Raw genomic sequence first — 24723 nt, 5'->3', positions numbered from 1 at the left:
TGTGATCTATTCTAGCAACAAAATATGTATTAAAGTGTTGAAAATGTGCTTTTTTTTCTTTCAAGCATTTTTTGTTGTCCCATATTATCAAATATGATTGAGAATGTGGGACAGTATATGCTTTGGGTAATCTGGGACAGTCTTCAAATGGGGGAAATATGCAGTTAGAGACTTTATAAGTCTAATGACAAGGGCTAATATATCCCATAATGCGAGGTATAATATTTACATTCTTTCTTCTGGTGTGGTTAGAAAACATCTTAGGGATTTCAGAAAAGTCTAATGTGTTAGATATCGAAATATAAATAAATCGCAGAAGTCAAAATTGTCAATTAAGTGTTTAATATCCGTAGCGTTTACTGCACCTGATGTTTGATATACTCCTCCGTTCTGCTGTCTTGCCTCCTCCGATCTTTCGCATCCTAGGGGGTGGAGCTGAGACGTGATGAAGCGAGGAAAATAAGCGAGAACGCACATAAGCACAGACAGCTTCGCGACCTTTTGGATACGCCCACCATCTCCACCTTGTGTACTGTCGTGAGTCGCGCAGTTCACTTGTTTTTTTACATGACGCTTTATGTACAATTGCAATAACTTTATTAAGTTATTTATTGCCATTCGCAACGCGTATGTTTTCCGTGTAAATGCGTGACAGAAATGAATAATATCGTTGTGTTTACGTCTTAAATTCGTGTCGTTTTATCTGCTGTTGCCTAGCAAATCAAAAGCGAAACTCGCGTCAGTTGTTCAAGGAACTGAGTTTTAAGGAGCAGCGGGGTTGTGTACGGTATGTGCATTTATAAAGTTGTAAAATAATCAAACTATGGCTTTGTCTGATTTGTATTTAGTAGACTTTACACTTGATTCACATATGTTTGCTTGCTTTCTTCATTCACGTGGAAGCGGTTTCCCTGACGAAATGAACATCATAACCGGATTAATAAGCGCATTTTTACCACAAATACTATGGTTATTGTAGCAAAACCATACTCATTTTGTGGTAACCATATTTTTTTTGTTTGTGTTCATTTGTAGTAAAACCACGGTGAATTACATTTATGTTGTCCTGCAAATCAGATTGTCTGGTTATTCTTCATTTAAGAGTAAATGTGCAATTCTAGTTGGCATGTGTATTAGTGAACGATATAAAATATATTTTGTTCCTGTTGCAGTTATTTTTTTAAATCAAGTCTTATGATCTCATATACATCTTATACAATATGAAATGGAAGTGTCTACAAAGGGAAACTAAACATCTCTGTACACTGAAAAAAGTGTGGAGTCAAATTTACTTTAAAAAAGCTAGTAAAAGCTGAAAACCTTTTTCACTTTTTAAAGTTAAAGTTCCAATTTTAAAGTAAATTTGACTCCACACTATTTTCAGTGTACGCCATTGTTTTCAGGGTAATCCCCTTGTTTCGGTTTGTTAAAACCTGTCTGTCTTTACATGATCACCTAACATACTTTTCATTATTTCCGTGTCCGTTTTTGTTCCAAAGGGGTTTGAGACAAACATCTTTAGATGTGTTGTAGGTAAGTCATTGTCAATCGTTTAGAGGTTGATGTTATGGCACACTCAAGCAGACAAAGCTAAACTTAGTGATGATGGGACTTTTTATTTTCCCAATTAAGGCCAAAGGCAAAGCAGAAATAGCATTACAGTACATTACAGTATCATTACAAATAGCAAACATCAAAAGTAAATAAACTTTTTAAGCAAAAAACAAACCTGACATGCGAGTCAATAAATATCCACTTTCAACAATGGCAATGTTGAAGCTTGGCATTTTGCTAGCCATAAAACTTAAATCACATGGACCATTACAAGAACTTCTTCTCACCCGCAAGCACTAAACAGCCTCCTTTAAATAGAGACAATTCCCGCCATTTCAAATTGGTCTAAACCATTGACAATATATCATGGGGGTACAAATTGAATATACTTGAAATCCATTAATAAAATGATATATTATGATGTTAGTAATTTACTATAACCAGCTTAATACTTGCTAATTTACCAACTTCAATAAACTCCCAATTAGAGCAAAACAAATACAACATCAACGTTCACATTTCATTATCCTCCTTGAGGCAGCAGGCATAAGATGCTCACTAGGGGCGCGCTCCCGTCATGAGACCTATTCACAAGTCAACCACGAAAAAGAGATGATGGTAAGTTAACTTCGTATTTAATAAAGAAACTTTAACTAAATGAAAAAAGTATATGGAGTGCTTATATAAGTGTGAAGAATATACACTTATATTATGCATAAACGGTAGATGTATCTCATGGATCCGTTCTCTTTACAGCGCTATCTATTTAATCGGTGCACTTGACCAAATAAATGCATATCGGCACGAATACCGTTAAACACATAGCTCTCAAAATAGATCAGGTTATGACATACAAAATACAATGTTTCATGATGAATATCAAGTATTTTCACACAGAATATATTATCAAAAGTTCATAGTCCAATGGCAGCAATGACTGCCGTGACAGGACATAGTTTGTCCTGTCATAAGAAGTCAGCTGTATGGACCGACAGATCAATGAAGTTTACCCTTAAAATCAGTGATGAAGTTGTGACCTCAGACCCTGTGTGAGAAAAATAATTTTTGCGAATTAGACATTAGATGATGATTATTGATGAAAGAAAGGTTATATCCCAGATAGCACAAGTACGTCTGTAAGATGTCTGCTAAAGATCTGGAGATCTAGAAAACATCTGTGTAAAAACATCTGATAAACGTCTTAGAAAGAGCAGTTTTACATACATTCTAAATGATCAACATTATACAGACGTCTTCTAGATCTCTATATGTCATCTGACAGCAGACATCTTAGAGTCATATTGCACATGAGCAAACAAGCAAAAAATAAGTCTTGCAGATGCAAATACTGGTATCAAATAGACGTCTGCCAGATGTATGTGTGCTATCAGGGATAGTAAATGTTATTATAGAATGTATAAGCACTCTCCCATGTGAACATGTGTTTTCAGATCTATAGTTCAACTTGTAAAATAATCATAACAGCAGCTGGAGACCTAGTGTATTTAAATTAAGTCTCTGCTAGATGCGATTTTCTTCTATTGTTGTTTTTTTTGCAGTGTGGATCAAGATAATCTGACTGAAGACATGCAACAGGATTGTCATGATGAATCGGTGGATGATGTTCTACAGAGAGTGAAAGACAAACACAAAAGCATCATGAAGAACAAGTATGAGAGTTTATTTGAGGGAATGAAAGCACAAGAGAATCAAACGCTCCTGAAGAGAATTTACACACAGCTGTACATCAGAGAGGGAGAGAGTGAAGGAGTGAATGAAGAACATGAGGTTTTACACATGGAGAAACAGCCCAGAAGAACACAAGACTTACAAGACACTCCAATCTACTGCAATGACATCTTCACACCTCAATCTCATCAAAGACACAAAATCAAGAGCGTTCTTACTAAAGGCATCGCTGGAATTGGAAAAACAGTCTCTGTGCACAAGTTCATTCTGGATTGGGCCGAGGGAACAGCCAATCAGGACGTAGATTTCATGTTCCTGCTTCCGTTTCGAGAGCTGAACTTGATTGGAGAGCATCGCTACAGTCTTCACAAACTTCTGCTGGACTTTCATCCTGAACTTCAAGATGTGGACTCTCAGATTTATGAGGAGTGTAAAGTTGTGTTCATCTTTGATGGTCTGGATGAAAGCAGAATGACACGGATGTTTTCAGACCACAGTGAGAAAGTTTCTGATGTGACGGACGCTTCATCAGTGGCCGTGTTGATGTCAAACCTCATGAAAGGAGATCTGCTTCCCTCCGCTCTCATCTGGATCACCTCCAGACCAGCAGCAGCCAATCAGATCCCCTCCAAATACATCACGCGTGTGACAGAAATCCAGGGATTCGACGACGCTCAGAAGGAGGAATATTTCAGGAAGAGAATCAGCGACGAGCATCAAGCCAGCAGAATCATATCCCACATTAGAAGAGCGAGAAGCCTCCACATCATGTGTCACATACCGGTCTTCTGTTGGATCTCCTCCACTGTGCTTCAGAAGATCCTGACACAAGATCACAGTGAAGAAATCCCCAAAACTCTGAGTGAAATGTACATCCACTTCCTGCTGATCCAGATGAAGATGAAGAATGAGAAGTATGATCCAGAGAGAGATCCAGAGATCAACAGAGAAGTGATTGTGAAACTGGCTGAAGTGGCTTTCAAACAGCTGATGAAGGGCAATGTGATGTTCTATGAGGAGGATCTGAGAGAGTGTGGGATAGACATCACTGACGCCTCGCTGTATTCTGGCATCTGTACTGAGATCTTTAAGGAGGAATCTGTCAGTCATCAGAGGAAGATCTACAGCTTCATACATCTCAGTCTTCAGGAGTTCCTCGCGGCGTTCTACGTGTTTTACTATTATGTCAGTGAAACTATGGAGGGACTGAAGGATTTTGCTTCAGTAAAGAAATTGCACAAAGAAGCAGTAGATAAAGCACTTGAGAGTGAAACTGGTCATCTGGATCTTTTCTTGAGGTTTCTGCTGGGCATCTCACTGGAGTCCAATCAGAGACTCTTACAGGATCTACTGACACACACGGTGGACACCTCACAAACCATCAAGAAAACCACACAGTACATCAAAGATCAAATCAAGGGTAATGATGGTCTGTCAGCTGAAAGATCCATCAATCTGTTCTTGTGTCTGTTTGAAGTGAAAGATCAGACTCTGTACAGAGAGATCGAGGAGTTTGTGAGATCAGACAAACACTCAGAGAAGAAACTCTCGGCCGCTCACTGTTCAGCAATAGCCTACATGCTTCAGATGTCAGAGGAGGTGATGGATGAGTTTGATCTGAAGAAATACAACACAACACAGGAGGGCAGAAGAATACTCATACCAGCTGTCAACATCTGCACAAGAGCTCTGTGAGTATTTAACACACAACAAAATGTTAAAATGTCTTTAAATGGCGACATTACAGATATCAGAAATGAACAATGTCACATGTGACAACTGAACTATTATCAATAACGAGCATTTTCTATCTAGTAATTCAGTTGTTGATATCAAGAATTGCTCTTAAAGCCATGCAATTATTGATTTCAGAAAGTGCATTACTTGTAAGAAGTGCATTTCTGGTAAAATTCAAATATAAGCAAGAAATAAATTACTGATATCTGTAATTTAATTAGGATGGTAGATCATTGTGATGTTTAACTAGTCAAAATGCAATTACAAACATCAAAAATTACAGGTATTACTAGTCCAAATGAAATTTTCAATATCAAAAATGTCTGCGAGTCATGTCATTGTTGATGTCATGAATTCAGGTTTTTGCTATCCTGATATCAGGAATGATATTGTTTACTAGTGAAAAATGATTTGTTAATATCATAAATTGATATCTTATGAATGATTTACAGTCAAATTTGCACAAATAAGTGTGTTTATTATAATATGGATTGCAAGGAATCTGTGGGGGCCAATCGAGGCTTTTTTAAACTTATCAGGGTCATCGTTGTCTTTGATGTCAGCTGTTATGCAAACGTCATAAATAGTGTAAGTTGTTGCTTGAATATGAAGATCTGCAGTGTGGAAATATTCTGAAATATGAAAGTGGTTCTGTAGGCCAGTGGTTCTCAAACAGGACAGATGCTGATATATATTTATATTTCTGGTGGTGAAACATGCTTTTTTTGTTGTGGGTCCAGAGTTTGTAGATATGGGTTAGGAACTGTATTCACTGAAAATGGTTTTATTCTCTTTCAGACTTGCTGACTGTAATCTCACAGTTGAGACCTGTAAAATCATCTCTTCAGCTCTTCAGTCCTCAGATTCTCCTCTGAGAGATCTTGATGTGAGTAACAATGATCTTCAGGATTCAGGAGTGAAGCTGATCTCTGATGCTCTCAAGAACACAAACTGTCATCTACAGACACTGAGGTGTGTGAGTGTAAAACTGTAGAGCACTACAGACCTTTACCAGGTTTACCAGTGTAACTACAGTATTTAAGTGCTTCAACAAGTGGTCATGATGTTAGCTTTTATATCTGTGTGTCTGTAGGTTATCAGGTTGTATGGTGACAGATGAAGGATGTTGTTATTTGGCTTCAGCTCTGAGTTCAAACCCGTCACACCTGAGAGAACTCGACCTGAGCTACAATCACCCACAACACTCAGCACTTCAGCTGCTCGCTTATCAAAGTGATCCAGACCACACACTCAACAAACTCAAGTATGACACACAACACTAGGACTGACACATATTGACATGTGTGTGTTTGTGGTCTGGGCCCTTGGTCCAATTGCGGTCGTATTTCGGGAGGTGCTACTGCACAATGCATTATTTCATTTTGTGCCAAAATTCTGATATCTGTATTTTGATGTATTATTTCTCTCTGTAGTCTGGATCATGGGGGATGTTTTAGGATCGCACCAGGATTGAGAAAATGTAAGTCCTGCACTTCACTTGTCCTCTCATTCAGAGTTGATGTGTGTTTGTGCTTTTATTGTCTGAAGATGAAAGAGTCTGAATTCCCACTCGATACACATGCTCAATGTACATTAATCGGTTAGAGATTCTTGAAACACATGAGATGCACAAAATGATTTAACACAATACCTCTCTGGTCAAAAGTAGTGACAGGATGATGTATGCAATATTTTGTCAGAATCATCAGCAAACTATAAATCATCATAGAGCGCCATGCATTTATTTACATTGTTGCTTCACGGCTCTGGGTTCTTGCATGTTGCTTGTCAAAAAAATATGACCAGTTTAACTCATGTAGTGAAATTCTTGACAAACAGCATATGCATTCTAATTCATTCAGTTGGTTGCCAGATAATTTTTGGTAAGATCATCAATCTGTGCAACTGTGACCGAAAACATCAACATTTACAAACAGCTACATCCACAAGATATGTTCTTGAATGTTTGCTGCTACTCTGTATATTCCCACTTGCAGGGGTGGGCATGCATTTCAAATACAAAATACTTAACCCTTAACATGCACGTGGCCCGTGGGCGGGTTAACACTTAATATTGGTTTTGTTGAAAGTAATTTAGTTGAAACTCACCATCATGGTGATCAGTGTTTCCTTGAGTTGAGCTCTTGACTCTTAGATGTTGCATTCTGTAACTGTGTGCTTTTAAAGTTCATTTGTTGTAGTAAAGCAAATGAGAATCTAATCAAATGGTGTTGGTTGTTAAAATAGCCATCCTCTTATAGCTTGATTGACTGATTACAGAATGCCAAAAAATCTAACATCTAAGAGTCAAGAGCCCAACTCAAGGAAACACTGATCACCATGATGGTGAGTTTCAACTAAATTACTTTCAACAAAACAAATATTAAGTGTTAACCCGCCCACGGGCCCTGTGCATGTTAAGGGTTAAGTATTTTGTATTTGAAATACATGCTCACCCCCTGCCGACTTGTCACTTTTTGATCTTCAAATCTACCTATGTTCAGATGCCTGTGATGTTACACTGGATCCAAACACGGCAAACGTTCATCTGGTTCTGTCTGACGGGAACGGAAAGGTGACGTATGTGGACAAGGACCAGTCGTATCCTGATCATCCAGAGAGATTTAAACACTATGAGCAGGTTCTGTCTAAAGAGAGTTTCTCTGGACGCTGTTACTGGGAGGCTGAATGGAGCGGATGGAGTTATATAGGAATGACATCTAAAGAAATCAGCCGGGATGGAGGAAATCTTAATAGGTTTGGATACAATGATGTGTCCTGGTGTCTCTTCTGTGTTCCTGAACGATACAGCGCTTGGCATAATAATAAAAACAGAGACATACCTGCTCCTTTACCTCGCTCTCAGAGATTAGGAGTTTATGTGGACTGGCCGGCCGGCACTCTGTCCTTCTACAGCGTCTCTGACACACACACACTCACACACTTACACACATTCAACACAACATTCACTCAACCGCTCTATGCTGCTTTAAGAGTTTATAACTCCTCTGTGTCTTTGTGTCAGATTAAATGACATCCTGCGATTTAAGGGGCCCTTCACACAGAACGCATCTTTGCGTCTAAAACAGACGTCTCCGCTTTTTCTTTGATCAGATTCAGAGAAGTTCATCATCCTTTCGTACAGATGCCTGGACATTAGCCAACCAGGAACAACTCTGAAGGACATGATTCTTGCTCTTCAATAACAGAATGCATTTACAAACACAAAATCAGAATATTTATCGCTGACCTGGTCAATCTATTTATGTGTTAGCTTGAGCAACCTCTGCTGTCAAGTGCAAGAATCCCACCTGAAAGAAGGATTCTCATTTGTCAGTTTCATTCAGCAAAAATTCAGTTGTATAACTATTTTCGTATGACTATTTTCTACTATGGAGCCAGAAATCTGACAAAACAATCTGAATTAGAATTTTGTAAATCTGAAAATTTCCTGACATTTAATATAGTTCTGAATTTGATTTTTAATATTTTAATATGAATATTTAATCTCATCATATGAAAACAGTGAAGAGTTGCTCACTGCACAGCTCTGATCTCTCTGCTTTACAACATTGATACAGAGAGAAATCTAACACAGAGGTCAAGGGTCAAATTGCGCAACTAAAGCAAACACTGATCTCTCTGCTTTACAACAGCACATGCATTGATACAGAGAGAAATCTAACACAGGGGTCAAGGGTCAAGAGCCCAACTAAAGCAAACACTGATCTCCATGATGGTGGCATCATTTGAACCAATAAAACATCAACATCTGATCCTCTGTGATTCTCAATAACAGCAGGTGTTCATCACTAATGCTCAATCATCATTTCATTAGTCACTTAATTATCTCATTAACTTTAACTCTTTGAGGACTTGGATGTGACTTGACACTTGCTTGTGACTTGAAAGGAATGACTTGGTTCCTCCTCTGGTGAAATCAGATCATGGGTTCATGGGTGAAACAAAAATATGGCAGGACTTTTACTCTTTGGCCCCTGGACTACACACCTCTGATCTAGAGACAGTGCTGACAAAACGTTATCAAATGATTTTTGATTGGTCAATCCGTTCTTGTAAAGTGCGTCAACCAATTCGCCGGAGAGCTCGAAAATGGTTCTCATATACAACCTTGACGAAATCAAGGCGAGCACATCAAAGGGTCATGTGGCTGTAACTTCACGGCACTTTTGTGTATTGACACAAAACTTGGTATGCATCATCACACTGCAAAAAATGACTTTCTTACTTTTTTTCTTGTTTTCCAGTAAAAATGTCTACAAATTCTTGAATCAAGATGCATTTTCTTGATGAGCAAAATGACCTAAGAAAATAAGTCTAGTTTTTAGTAAAAAAAAAATGAAATTTCAGTGAATTTATGCTTAAAACAAGCAAAAAATCTGCCAATGGGGTAAGAAAAATAATCTTGAATTAAGGTTTACATTTTTCTTAGTCATTCAATTCAAGATTATTTTTCTGATAAAAATTTGTCTCACAGTTGTGGTTGGAGAGTGTTGAAGAAAAGCAGAACTGAACAACTTTTGCACAACAGACAGAAAACACAAACTCAATGATGCAAACTGATCAAATATAAAGAGATGATAAAGATGAAGTGATGATGTGACATTAGTTACTCACCTTTAATCATGAGCAGGAGAATCAGAGGAAGAGGAGGAGCCATTCTGACTGACATCACCATAGCAACAGCACAACCAGTGAACACTCACTCAACACACTTTAAAAATGATGATGTAAAAAACTATAAATACGATCATTAATATATATAACATTATAAAGCTAACAGCTGCTCTGCTCTGGTTACAAACATCAAGTGACACATTATGCACACGAGGAGTTAACACATGAACATTTCTATCAGATTCATATAACCCGTCGTCTATAAAGTGACTGAATGTAACTGACGGCTGATGTGTGACTGTTCAGATCAGTTATGTATCTTGACAGATACTGTACAGAGTTTCATTCTTTAACACATGTGATGTAATACAGCACTAAGATCCAGTAAAATATTTCATTAGTGTTTTTATCCATTTAAAGTTCTTTGAAAGGTTGAAGTGATCTGACAGAACTCTAGTAATATACATTATATGTGATTCTGAATCAAATAAACTGTACATCCCTTTTCAGGTTGCACATTATATTAGCCTATTTTGATTGAAAAATGTAAAATAATTAGAAATGTTGCTCTTTCCGGTTTCACAGCCGCTCAAAGCCAGTTCCAACACTACAAATGAGTAAAACAAGAAAGTGTGCACAAGTTCTGCCTCTCATCACGTGATTGACACTCAGGGTCGAGTCTCACACATTTACTGTTCCATCTCACGCTCTCTCTGCCCAAATACATCTCATGCCCTGGTATTTCTTAAACATGCAAGTTACTTTAATACATGAATTCTATGAAGTTTATCTTTTGCACTTGAAGTAAAAGCTTACTTTACATAATTTAACTTCATTTTACATAGTTTAAATATTTGTTGTAAAACCACAGTAACCTCAAATTTACATTTTTTTCTCTCCGTAATAACTAGTTTAACCATAATATTTGTAGTTAAACAATTTATAATGTTCAAGGGAAGACCTAAAAAATGTGTCAAGATCAGATCAAAAGACAGGAGAGTGACCTCTTGTGGTGTCTTTAAGGTATTGCATAAGCGCACATTCAATTGAATTAACACTGGCAGATCAACACTAACGTTGATTTAATGGTTGCTTGCTATCAGAGTTTTCCTCTGAGTCTTAACTCATCTTTGTGTGTCAGAATGATGAGAACATTGCGTCATTTTAATGCTGTTTACATGTTTATTTCTGGCATTGATAACAATTTAGTTTCCTACATTGAAATGATGCAAAATTAGTTTTCAGGACGTGTTTTTTAAATGTACATCACAGTCCGCTACTACAATGTTACATGCAAAGATGATTCATATCTGTATGACTACATGACTGAACATGACACTTCTGAACCCAGGAGAGAAATACTATATTAAATTGTAATTCCAGTTCCCAGGACTTTTTCCTCAAATCCACCTGCACCAACAGATACCCCTGTTCGAACACAGTGTGTTGAGATATCTAGTTAGATATCTGAAGCATGTTTTTAACAGCCTCACATAAGACAAACTTATTTGGTCTTTTAATGGTATTAATGGGCGCAAAGTTCTTTTTTTAGTCAAGTGTAGCTGTGTTGTATCATTACCTGACTTAATATTGCCTTACTCTGTAACAGTGTGGTGATCAGTTTTATGATGGAAATATATTCTACTATTACAAATAAACATCACCTGAATAATTCAGACATCAAGAATCAGCTCGTGAAACTCAACAGTGGTGACACTCAACAAAAGAAAGCTTCACGCTGCAATGAATTGTGGGCATTGCATTCTTAGAATACGGCAATTCGCTCAATGCATGGAGTGCTGCCTATGTATTTCCGGTAAAATCTCAGGGGGCGGGAAAGCTTCCGGGTTGTGTTCACCCATATCAAATGTGCTTTACCAGCGCTCGTTTTGGGGGGAATTAACGTGTAATATAGATAAGTGAAATACATCATATTGTTAAAATACTATATATTAAACATGTAAACTTTAGTTTAGTCATGACCTGCAGCGTTTAAATACACACGTGACTGGTTCCGTCAGGCATGGCTGTGTCCCGTTTTATGAAGCTTCACAGAGATTTAATAATGTTCCGAGCATGGATTTACATTATTACACGTAAGGATTTAAACCTTAACTGGTACTACAGTTTGTTGTCATCACTTGTGATTGAGCCACAGCAGGTCAGCTACTGAAGATCAAATGGTCTATTGGTGAAAGCGCTAACGTTAGCTAATGCTAAAGAATAAACGTAACACTGGATACATTAATTTGGTTTTATTTGTACAAATTGTGATGTAAATAAAAATAATGTAAATTTATACTTAGACATTAATGTACTGTACATATTTGTTTCTGTACGTAATATGCATTATATGTGCTTGTGCAGTCATCCATATCTTAGTTAGTGTGTACTTTTTGTGTGTAACTATTTATTTATGTATTAATGTAAGCTTGTATATAATAATTGATACAGAGAAATTGTCTGGTAAAATGCAAATACAAAAACTATTAAATACGTCAAACAAATGCTTTTGATTTAAATAAGGTTTCATAGTGGAATATTGTAAAGTAAAATGTTTAAAATGATTAAAATGAATGGACTATATGAAATTCTCACAATACACAGTAAAAATGCTCACTACTATTTCAAAAGATGTCCCTGTGCTTCTCATGTTATCCCGGCTCTTAACCATTTCTCATATTTCTTGTGGTTACAGTACTACTTTGTCTGTGATCCTTGGAAAACTTCACAAAATTATTAAAACAATAAACTGAAGCTTTGGGTCACAGCTTTCCTTTGGTGTGTCCTGCTCCTAAACTTTGTGTCTTCTCTGACTTCATCATAATTCTGAAACATGTCGTCCTCTCCCTGATCTCCTGTCATCTGATTCTGACTGGGAGCTGAGAAAATACATATAGCCTAGTATTAATGATTTGAAAATCACACGCGTAACATAACAATGAGGTCAGTGAGAACGTTAAAATTTATTTAAAAAAATCAATGTCATCAACTTAAGGTGAATTGTGTAACAACAAATTAAAAACCGATTCAGTATTTAAACAATATACCTTTTATGAGCCAAGCGATGTCTGTTTCTTTACAGCAAACCTGCATAGAGCCATATGCAGAGGTGTATAGTACTTGAGTATTTTACTCTCAGGGATCAAGTATCTTTACTTTTGTTTACTAGTGTTTTTACTTTGGAAATGTTTTACTTCCATACATTATAAAGCATGGCATATATCATACTTTTTACTCAACTGCATTTGAAAACTACATGGCAATTTTTACATTTAAGAAAGTACATTAAAAGTCAAAGTTCTTTCTTACTTTTACTCAAGTAATTCACTCAACAATCATTTTACTTGAGTAAAAGTAAGATAGGAGATTTTTAATGTTCTTGAGTATTTAAGGTAAAAAACATATCAAAAATTGTTTTATGAAATGTGGTGGATTAAACTACATATGTATATGCTTTATAATGTGGTGAAGTACACTACATTTTCCCAAAAGGAAAAACAGTAAAGTATATAAAGATAGTGGATAAATGTACTTGAGTAAAATACTTGAGTACTAAACGCCTCTGATAAACTCGTGCAGAGTGTGGTCCAGAGTTTAGCTCTTACCCTACTCAAACAAATCAAACACACCTGAACAAACTCATCAACATCCTCAAGATCAAGAGAAACTCTGACAGCAAGCAACCATTGAATCTATGTTCAGATGTGCTGATATTAATATTAATGGCATTTCATCAATATCACTTTTGCACCTGCAATTAATGTTGAAAAAAAGTTGACATTTCATCAAACCACCATTACTGTGATCAGTGTTTGCTTTAGTTGAGCTCTTGACTCTTCTTCATTTAGTTCTCGCTTCTCTTGAAGTGCTTACAGTAGTGTTTCTGTGAGAACACGTGTGCGTTTATAAAGAAAGAGATGTTTTACACTAGAGATGGTGCAGTATACTGTTACTGTGAATCTAAAGATGAGAACTCATGCAATCTTGAATCTGATCTTCATGACTGATTGAAATGTTCTGGTTCACTAGTGAGAAGTTACTGTGACCAAATAAACACAAGTGACACGCTTAGACATCAACACTCTTCATACACATCTGAACAATGGTGACAATCCCCAATTAATTCAGATAAACAGATCAACTGCAATGCATGCTGGGAGTCATGAATGAGTTTTGCACTAAAATGTTACCCAGCATGCATTGCAGCATGAAGTTTTATTTTGTTGATTGTCACCATTGCTGAGCTTCATACACCGATTCCTCGTGTCTAATTGAGTCAGCAACAAGACAAATGTAAGGAATATTTCCTGTAAATGAATAAAATTCTGACACCTCACCACTGCTTTAATCACACAGAAGTATCACAGAAACTTAAAACACTAATAAAACATCACTCTCATGAGCTACATATATATATAACCTCACAACAACATCCACCTTCAGCTGATTCTAATGGATGTTGTTTCTCATTACCTCAACAAACATATTTCAGCTCTGTTACAGCAGACAATGAAAACTTGACATTAAAACACGAGAGTCAAGAACTCAACTAAAGCAAACACTGATCACAATAATGGTGGCTGACAACAACACATTGAGGATTCAACAGTTTTTAACATTGATTCAATAGTTTTCATCGCTCTCTTGCTATCAGGGAAGCTACATGCAGGTGTGTTTGATTTGTTTGATTAGGGATGAAGAGAAACTCTGCAGGACACCGGCCTCGAGGACTGAGTTTGGGCACCCCTGAGTAAAATGCCTGATGCTGACAGTCTCACAATGCTGACAAATATCGTTTATTGTAATCCGGCAAATTTTGTGCAAGCAGCGAGTACAAATATGAACCTTCTCCTCTGTCATGTTCACAGCTCTAGGTAGAGATGAACGGCTTCCCTTGGGGCAGCGGATGTTTTCGCCCCCTGAATGTAAACGCGGAAGTGGCCGTGCATTGAGTGTATTGTGCAGGAAAACCGCGTTTTGGGACCACTGTTGGTGAATGACATCATGAAGTCGAACACGCCTACTGTGTGATTGACAGGACTCTGATCCAATGACGTTGAGCATTACGCTTTACAGCATAGTTGCCAAGTCCGCTTCAATACGCGACCTTGGGCTTCTTTTTCTGTCAAGTCGCGTTAAAAAATCACTTGTTGCGGGTTGCGAGTTTTTGGGCTTATTTAAAAAAATATGGTTGCTTGTTCTGAACCTGACAAGCAACTTTGTTTCTTTACATCTATGGTCGCTGTTTTGTTCAATCCATTAACACTGTGTGCTCGAAGGTTGCCTTTTTGTACTACATGCGGCAGAGCATAACATCACAGCACCGCGAGAGCTATTTGAAAGCATACAGAGACGTCTACTGTCGCATCACTCTCGCGGTACTATGATGTCACGTGCCGATTGGTCTGCGCGGCGCCGCAGGAGGTCACACAACAGATCTAAGCACGTAAAGCAACATAGAGAAGCCAAGAATGTTACAGTGGTCTCTTCACGTAATCATCGGCGCTCTTTGGGTAATCGGAGGTAAATATACTAAACAGATGAAATATTCACTTAAAGATAAAAAGCATTTTATAACCGGGTACATCATTAAACATGTTAAAAGTGTAGATCTGCGCGTTTGGCTACACAGCGTTATTCAAGCCTAAGCACGTGTTAATAGCGTAATTTGTCCTCAAACACACCGCCTCTTTTTTTCTACCAACTAAACTAAATGTATTACATCTGTCACGATTAGAATGAAATGTGAAAATGAACGAAACGTTCAGATCTGATCACGGTGCAGCAAAGGGGTAGGGATTGATGACCCTATTTATTAGGCTATAAGGTAAACATCAAACATTTTTAATGTATTAAATAAATGTATTGATCCATGCAGAATATAATTTCAAAAAGTATAAATCAAATGCATATAGTTCAGTTTTACTTTATTATAAATGTGTGGCTGTTACAGCTACGTTAAGTGGTCATTATATCTTCTCCTTTTCCATCTCTCCAGGCCTATACTGCTCACATCAGAGATTTTCAATTAATTTTTGTAAAATAATTTATGTTTGTGTTTTTCAAACAGGGTAGTGTCAGTTTAAAATGACCCAGGCTCGTTCATTAATAATAAATAATTGATAATAAATTACATTGATGATCATGAATAGTGTTGGGCTTGTTTGGGCTTGTTTTTGGAGCTGCAGTTGCTTATTTGTCTTTCAAAAGTTGGCAACACTGCTTTACAGACAACAGGCAGCAAACGCAAGCATTCACATACCAGTCATATTTCAGGTGTCTTCGTGCCCCTCATGAAACATGTTCCTGCATAGCCCACAGTTCAGTTAAGCAACAACTGCTACCCAACGGAAGTTTACTAATACAGGTTATATTTCAAGGCTGATGTATAGTCACTCCTGACAAACACACTGCAGACAGTCATCCTTAAACACAAGCTGAAGAGAACCGTTAGCACGATGTTCCAGCCAGTTTTCAATCCGGTAAGTATCCCATCATTTGAAATCCTGATTCACCCTATTGTGTCGATCAGGAATGATTTATTAGCAGCATTTCTATCAATTTACTCACTTTTATTATTCTTGTGAATGATTCACACGGTTAGTTTTAGACTAATATTAGAATAATAATCATCTGGATTGGAATTGCCAAACCTTGGACACAAACATGGTAAAGAACTGTATTTTTATATATTTGGCAGATGATTTTATACTGAGTGCCTTCAAGATTAAAGATTAAATCATGTTAAATGTTAAACCATGCGTTGAGAAAAGGAAGATTAAAAAACTGTTAAGAATGTTACATTTGCCATTGAGCTTATTGTTTTTATTATTTTCATATTTTTGTTTCGTTTCTTGAATGTGTGTGTTTTATGTTCTGATGTTCTGAAACAAGTGTTAATATGATATGAATATTTTCCACACAGCGTAAACCTTATGAGGTCCAGGGGGGATTATTGGAAGGAATGATTATTACTGTATGTGGACGAGTTTGGGCAGATTCCGAAAGGTAAAGCGAGACAAGAAAAGACATGTTTATATACTGCATTTCATAGACACGGGCAGAGGTGGGGGCAAGTCAAGTCTCAAGTCGAATCAAGTCAGTGATTTACGTGTTCTCATTCCTGATCCTCAGGAACCCCCTGACAGAATGTTTTAGATGTGTCTCTATATAAAACACCTGATTCAACTCATCTGCTAGTTACCTTAGATAGCAAGAGAGCAGATGAAAACCACTGAATCAATGTTCATAATGGTTGATGTGTCAATGCTAATGGAATTTAATCAATATCACTGTTGCACCTGAAATTAATGTTGAAAAGATGTTGAGATTTCATCAAACCACCATTATTGTGATCAGTGTTTGCTTTAGTTGGGACCTTGACTCTTGTACTTTAGTGTTAAGTGTTCATTGTCTGTTATAACAGTGTGTAAAATACATCTGTTAAAACAATGAAAACTAAGATCCGTAAGTAAGCTGACATTGGTTGTAGCAATTTCTCAGCATTGTGTTGTTTTCTTAACATGTGACCATAGAAAAGTTCAATAATGGTACAGCAACTATTGTAAATTAACAGAAACTACTCTAGAGAAAAAATTGTTCAATGAATCAATTAGATATGAATAATCAGTGTATGAAACTCAACAAAAGAAAGCTTCATGCTGCAATGCATGCTGGGTAACATCGTAGTACAAAACTCATTCATGACTCCCAGCATGCATTGCAGTTGATCTATTAATCAGGATTAGTTTGATGATTGTCACTATTGTTGATGTCTAAGTCTGTCAAAGAAAATAAAAATAATATTTAGTCGCAGTACTTTTACATTTGTAAACCACAATATTTACTTTAGTTGTAAAAGGATTGGCATCCTTATAAAGTATAATGGCTCATCTTTATTACAGCTCAACACCCATCAAAAAAGTAACTTACTCCTTTATGAATGCAATAAGTGTTCGAAGCGAAAGACTGTTATAAGCAGTGGTGGACAGTAACGAAGTAAATTTGCCTGAGTACTGTACTTAAGTACACTTTTTGAGTATCTGTACTTTACCTGAGTATTATTTTTTCTGAGTACTTGTAATTTAACTTCACTACATTTGAAAGACAAATATCATACTTTTTACTCCACTACATTTATAAAAAGGTCCAAAAGTAGAAAATGGTTTCTATGCAGCGGGGTTTCCTGTGTGCGCAATTTATCTGGCTTGCGATCTGCCAGGACCTTTTACTGTTGCCAAGTATTTCAGTTTTTCTAAGCTCGCGGTTTTCCGGCAAGCTTTGAATGGCCATTTGGCAGATTTTTTTAACGCAAATCTGGCAACTCTGGGATCTTCCCCGCTAAACTAATGTAAACGTACGCGCTGCTACACCGTTGATAGCGCTCTAAAAAGGCAAATAGAACAATAAAAGACGAAAAAGGCACATGTTAAAGTGTGGTGTAATCATCTGTGAGTTACGATCAGTCAAAGATCGTAGAAACATTGTCATGAAAATGATCGGCATAACGGCTAAACGGTAAATAAGCATCACATACACCTTGTGCTACGCGTGCATGTTAACTTCTGATCTGCTGCTGTATCATTTAAAGCGATTTGGAAAATGAATGATGTTTTTACTGAAGTAACTATAGTTGAAGTATTCCTGTTGAAATAAAAACAACAGAACCCTGCCCAAAACACAACATAAAATGTAATGGATTTAATGGTTATAATGGGAATTGTACTATGGATACTTGTTGTCTATTTGTATGTGATGGATTTTATTGGTGGGATGGTAAATCCTATTGGAATAAAACCCAAAACACACTACAAAGAGGAATTTAATTTAAAAATCTCATTCTAATTAAAAAAATCATAGTTTTTTTCAGCAGGTATGGTATTTGCAGTAAAACCACAGTATCCACAAATTTACCATTTTCTAAATATAGGAACCATACTCCAATTAATAATCTTTAGTAAAACCACACCAACTAAAAATACCATAGTTTCATTATACTAGCTATCGTTTATGTTTGTAGTTAAATTATGGTAATACAAATGGTAATAAATCCAACAAACACATGGCTTCTACACTTTACTATTTACAAGAACCTTACTACATACTGGCAAATTGCTGCTAAAACTGGTAAAGGGAATATACAAAATAAAAGAACACTGCTCATTAATACATAGGCCTAGGGGGCTAATGAGGATAATTAGGCTAAATGATCATACAGGATTATATCTAAACTAAACATATATGCGCTAAACATATAAAACTCTTAAAGGAGTTGCTCACTGCAAAATTTGAAGTGAACTACTCCTTTAATACCACTGATACTGTGAGCTACTCGGTGTATTCAGTAGGTTGCTTCAGAGGCATAAGGTATACGACAATAAAACAATGCACAACTGACATAAAGGAAATTTACTTTTAATACTTGAGTACTTTTAAAAGCACGTACTTCTGTACTTTTACTTAAGTAAGAATCTGTCTTCGCAACTTTTACTTGTAGTGGAGTAATATTTGACCAGTAGTATCTGTACTTTCACTCAAGTAAGGAAGTTGTGTACTTCGTCCACCTCTGGTTATAAGCAATGCAAGAGAAGATTGATTTAACTTTACCGAAGTCAGGGATCAAGGTCCCAACTAAAGCAAACACTGATCACAATAATGATGTATTTTTAATTTCAACATTTTTTTCAATATTAATTTCAGGTGCAACAGTGATATTGATTAAACTCCATTAGCATTGACACATCATCCATTATGAACATTGATTCAGTGGTTTTCATCTGCTCTCTTGATATCTAAGGTAACTAGCAGATGAGTTGAATCAGGTGTTTTATATAGAGACACATCTAAAACATTCTGGGGGTTCCTGAGGATCAGGATTGAGAACACCTGAGGTAAACCACTGACTTGATTTGACTTGAAACTTGACTTGCTCGCACCTCTGGACACCGGTACTGAAAAGTGACTTACATGAAAATGATTAAAATGTAAAAAAATATTTAAAAGGTAATAAAAAAATTACAAAATGCAAAATACAAAAATAATTATATTAAAGTGTCATCTGGTCAACCAGAAAAATACAGAAATGTTTTATGTTTCACCTTATTGGATGCATTTGATGTTTTATAAAAAAGCTTGAGAAAAGGAGCCAATTTTCCAGTTTAAGTGTCCAAAACTAAGACTTTCAAATAGAAAATCTGCTAGCCATCAGGTGAAAGTCAGAATGATTTTTGTTACAGTTTCATCTTCTTCAGATTTCAGGTGGACCTCCAGCACTGTTCTGATATCGTTCTGCATGTTAACCCACGCTATGAGAATGGTCATGATTATGTAGTGCACAACACCTTCACGAACGGTCACTGGGACCCAAATTATGAACAAGACTATGAGTGTCCCTTCCCACGAGGCCAATCCTTCGCTCTTCAGATCCTTGTCACCAAGGAGACATACAAGGTTATTGGTTCTTCAGTTCTGTCTGTAAATACTTTCTGACATTCTTAGGCAGACAAGAAATATATATGTTCAATGAGCACAGGTGTTTATCTTTTGGAGCGATAATAATGTTTGTTTTTCTACTGTAGATAAGTGCCAATGGGAAACCCTTCTCGGAGTACAAACACCGCGTTTTGTTCTCTCGCGTGGACAGCATCAGTGTGAGTGGAATGGTGGATGTAAATTTAGTTCTCGTTCAGTATCTTGAGGTGAGAAACAAACATATGCGTGTAACTCTTCAACACTATTGAGAAAACCAAACCCTGATAGCAAGTGACCATTGAGTCCATGTTCAAAATTGTGATTTGTTAATTACATTGAATCAATATCACTTTTACACCTGCGATTAATGCTGAAATATGTTGACATTTCATCAAACCACCATCATTGTGATTATACAGGTTTGAAAATGAAAGTGACCTATTAGTCAGATATGGTGACCCATACCTGAAATGTGACCTCTGCATTTAACCCATCCAGAGAGTAGTGAACACACGCACAGTTAGTGTTTGGTTTAGTTGGGTTTTTGATTTGATGTAATTGACATAATCAACTTAGTTTAAAAAGTACATTTCATGCAGTGTGTAATGTTGCTGTGTGTGAATGTAAGCAGTCTGCCAAATTGTAAAGCTGAAGGTGAATGATTAACAAAGTTTTTGGCTTGGAAAACAACGGAGTCAACTCTGAGTCTGGCCCTAGTCCGATTTGAATTAATGTATAACAAAATAGTTTTTACACCTTGTATGTATGTAAACTTGTGGTTGGACATTACATAAACCAAAATTGGACCTTAAAAATCAAGGAATATTTACTCTTTAAATATTGATTCAATCATTTCTGTTTGCTCTCTTGTAACTGACAAGACAAACAGCTTGTTGTTAATGGTGTTGTGTCGTGTTGCGGTGCATCGCATCCAGTGTGAGCAAAATTCTAATACTAATGGAGACACTGTGTCACGTTGTTTCCGGTGACAGTGTTGATATGTTGTGTGTTTTAATAAATAATTACGGGGCCTGCTGTGTGCCGATTCTTGTTCTTTATTAGTGAAGTGTTTTGTTTGATCAGGCACCTTCCTAAAGTTTTTTTTGCACGTGCAGACATTTTTTTCATCTATGTCCCCACCAACTTTCAAACCAAATCAATGATCTCTGATATGATGCTACAGCTGTGCTGTTCACTGTGATATCAGCTCAGTTGCAATACAACATTGCTGTTGAAAATCACTCCCGTATTCTAGTTTTTCCACATATTTTGAATCAGTTTGATTTAACAGCTGTATTTTGATGGATAATTGTGTTTCTCCTTACAGCCTCTGTATGCTCCAATTCCAGGAACGTTCGTAAGTTATCTAACATTATTATGGTGATTTTGAAAATGATCTCATTATGGTGATTTTTTTACATGTAGTTAAAAGATTAAAGCAAGCTGCGTACTGTTGAACACAATGTGCTGTAGATACAATTACTTAGATGATTCAAAGTGGATAAAAGGGCTAAACAGTAGTTTAATCCCATTACAGCATATAATAAATGTTTATTCTGACCCCCATTCAGAGGGTCCCGTACAAAAGCATCATCTATGGTGGACTGTATGCTGGCAAAACCATTCTCATCCAAGGACTTGTCTATCTGCATGCACAAAGGTTTGACATCAGCCTTTCTCTTTGTTGCACATGAAATAACACATATTCGGTTTCAAAAGATCTGCCACAAATCTCCCCCTGCAATGCTAGAATCAGAGCTGGATCATCTTATAAGAGCTATTAATTTATTGGACACATCATGCCGACAAAGGTTTTTCAGATATAGACAGTGTGTATTGATGTGTATTGATATGTGTAAATGAATGTCTTAATTGAAATGAAGCTGTACTCTTCTCTTTTCACCCACAGTTTAGAAGTTAATCTGCGGCACAAAACTGGAGTTGCGTTCAACTACTGTTGTCATTTAGACAAGAATGTTGTTGTGCTGAACAACTATGAGAATGGAGAGTGGGGCAAACCAGAAAAATATATAGACATGCCATTTACAAGAGGACAACCTTTTCAGGTAGACATGCAGTTTTATAATCCATGTACATACTTTCTAAATGCTCAATGTGATCAACTAGAAGTGCACAAAAAATCTGACACTTCTTGTTTTGTTGGTTGAACTTTTTTTAGCCTAAATAATATTTTTATATTTGACTTTGTCTTGCATTTCAGATGACTATTTGTTGCAAGGAGAATCATTACAGCGTGTTTGCCAGTGACAAACAAGTTCACACTTACACTCATCAATACACTGAACTACAAGACATTGATGTTTTGGAGATCAGTGGTGATGTGCAGTTGAACTTTGTGCAGCCCTAGAGAGGATTCCTCCAGGAGAAATGCATTTTCTGAAATCATGTCTTTATATCATTACAGCGATTATTAATCATTTCATTTGGTTTTGCTTGCTTGCATGTTAAGTGTTGAGTAAAATAAGAAAAATGCAACCTTGTATGTATTCTCCCAAATATAACCTCCCGTAGCTCCGGCTAAGGAATACTATATACTATGTTTACTGCATGAAAATATTTACCCAAACCTGTTATAACCTTTTGAGTAGAAATGCATGTTTAAGTATTATTACATTGAATATGAACCTTTTCTTTTAAGAAAATAAAACACGGAATGTTACTGTTGTAGTAATGTTTTATTATGCTAGAGTAGAAAGGAGAAATAATGTATTAGCAAGAATGGCATCTGGTACCCGAGAGAGCAGCATTGCATTCCATCAGATAAGGGGTTGTCTCTTGCAGGCCAAGCAAAGGAGAAAGCAGCGTCGAAGAATCCGAAGACGATTAATAAAGAAGAAGGTGGCATTATATAGACAAATGATAAAGGCATTTACCAATCGCACGATGACATCAGAAGAGTGGGGGCTTGAGAAACTGTCTATAAAAGACTGAGATGATTTCATCAGATGCTGATGCTTCGGAACAGTCTCCGGTGCTAGATGCCTACTGGGTTGCCTTGAGCATTAGATTGATATTTGCAGACTTGAGGCTTTTCTTTTATTTGTTACAAGTATATTGATTGTAACCTTGACAATTGTTATTAATAAAACCTATCATTATAAAACTACAAGGAAGTCTGTTGACTGACATCTTTGAAGTAGACGGACAGCTCATAGAGGAGTCTTCTGTTACTGGGAGTAAGTATATCTAAAGAGATACTTCCCACATAGCAAAATTGGTTTGGACCAGTGATGGGCCACACAACCCACTTTCACGTGGCCCACATACAGCAATGAATTACGGTCCATGAGTGGACCAGGTCTGGTCGCCAGAACTTGGCCACATACAGCCCATGGCATAGCCATATATCAGCCAAATTTGATTGCAGCATAAGGTTTTCTTTTGTGTTTTTCACCATTGTTGAGATTCATACACTGATTCTTTATGTCTGTGTGATTCTAAACGCTGCTGTAATTTCAGCTATAATTTTGGATGCTGTTATCACAAATCTTCCTTCACATCAAGCTAATACCACACTAAACTGTTCTTCAAGATTAGCACACAATGCAAGAACAGTGAATCAAGCTACGAGATGTTGGCTTTTTCAATAGCCAACACCATTTGACTGGGTTCTTATTTTCATTGACAAAACAAATGTACTTTAAAAGCACACAGTTACAGAGAGCCTAAAGAATTCTAACATTTAAACATCTAGAGTCGAGAGCCTAACGCAAGGAAACACTGATCACCATGATGGTGAGTTTCAACTAAATTAAAACAAATCTTAAGTGTTAACCCGCCCACGGGCCCTGTGCATGTTAAGGGTTAAGTATTTTGTATTTGAAATACATCCCCATCCCTGACGGCAGGATGTTTGAAATGAGATTTACAGATCTATAGTGAATAATGTAGACATTACAAATATGCTTACATTATCAAATCAGACTGATCTTAAATTAGAGCTCAGGGAGTTCTGGGTAATTTATGTGTTTTACTACAGTGTTTCACAGTGGTTCTGACATTAGATTTGTGACAAAATTACAATGGTTTAAAGAAATAGGTGTAATATGTATGATTAAGCAGCGAGTAGTTATGTAGCATATGAGCATATTCAGATATGTGATAGATTGGGGGTGGAGCTAAACTCTGCAGGAAAGTGAATCAAGAGGTCCGGAGTTGAGGACCTTTGCTTTACATGATTTTACTTCTCGAAAATTGATTTTCAATGGATATTTTTTGCTTTCAAGGTTAGTGCTTTATCGTGAATAATTCATGGCTGATATAAACTTATAATAAAGCAATGGAGTACCTTTATGAGTTGCCTTTATGAAGGCAATGTCTCAATTCTGTTGCTTTCATTTTACACGCCTGTGACCAGCAGATGTCGCGAGCGAGCAGCGTTTCATTCATACTTTCATTTTCAGTTCTGCAGCGGAACATGTTACGCAAGACTTTGTGTGCTGATTCTCACAAATGTTTTAAATATTTGAGGATTGACTTTGTTGTATGTTGTATAAATATTATTTTGACAACAGATCCTTGAATAGACAAAATAAGTGAATGTTGTGTGAGCCACCAACACTGTGTTGGTGTATAAGACCAATTCGTTTATAAAATTATCCCTCTCGTAAA

General features: G+C 36.7%; 2 protein-coding genes across 2 annotated transcripts; both read left to right on the top strand.

Moving 5' to 3' along the window:
- Positions 1–520: 520 nt before the first annotated feature.
- On the top strand, positions 521–9266 carry LOC130553171 (NACHT, LRR and PYD domains-containing protein 3-like). The gene is made up of 6 exons (XM_057331959.1): positions 521–787; positions 3114–4934; positions 5779–5952; positions 6074–6244; positions 6414–6460; positions 7485–9266. Exons 2-6 carry the CDS (start codon positions 3142–3144, stop codon positions 8012–8014), a joined length of 2715 nt encoding a protein of 904 aa, XP_057187942.1. The 5' UTR covers positions 521–787; positions 3114–3141; the 3' UTR covers positions 8015–9266.
- A 6661-nt stretch (positions 9267–15927) lies between these two features.
- Positions 15928–23221, top strand: LOC130553229 (galectin-4-like). Its single transcript, XM_057332081.1, has 8 exons — positions 15928–16103; positions 16547–16629; positions 19872–20070; positions 20199–20318; positions 21419–21448; positions 21663–21751; positions 22001–22157; positions 22313–23221. Exons 1-8 carry the CDS (start codon positions 16080–16082, stop codon positions 22457–22459), a joined length of 849 nt encoding a protein of 282 aa, XP_057188064.1. The 5' UTR covers positions 15928–16079; the 3' UTR covers positions 22460–23221.
- Positions 23222–24723: the final 1502 nt, after the last annotated feature.

Source organism: Triplophysa rosa, linkage group LG4 (assembly GCF_024868665.1).
Source record: "Triplophysa rosa linkage group LG4, Trosa_1v2, whole genome shotgun sequence".
Lineage (NCBI taxonomy): Eukaryota > Metazoa > Chordata > Actinopteri > Cypriniformes > Nemacheilidae > Triplophysa > Triplophysa rosa.
Note: the sequence above shows the minus strand (reverse complement) of the source record. Positions and strands in the feature narration are given on the sequence as shown.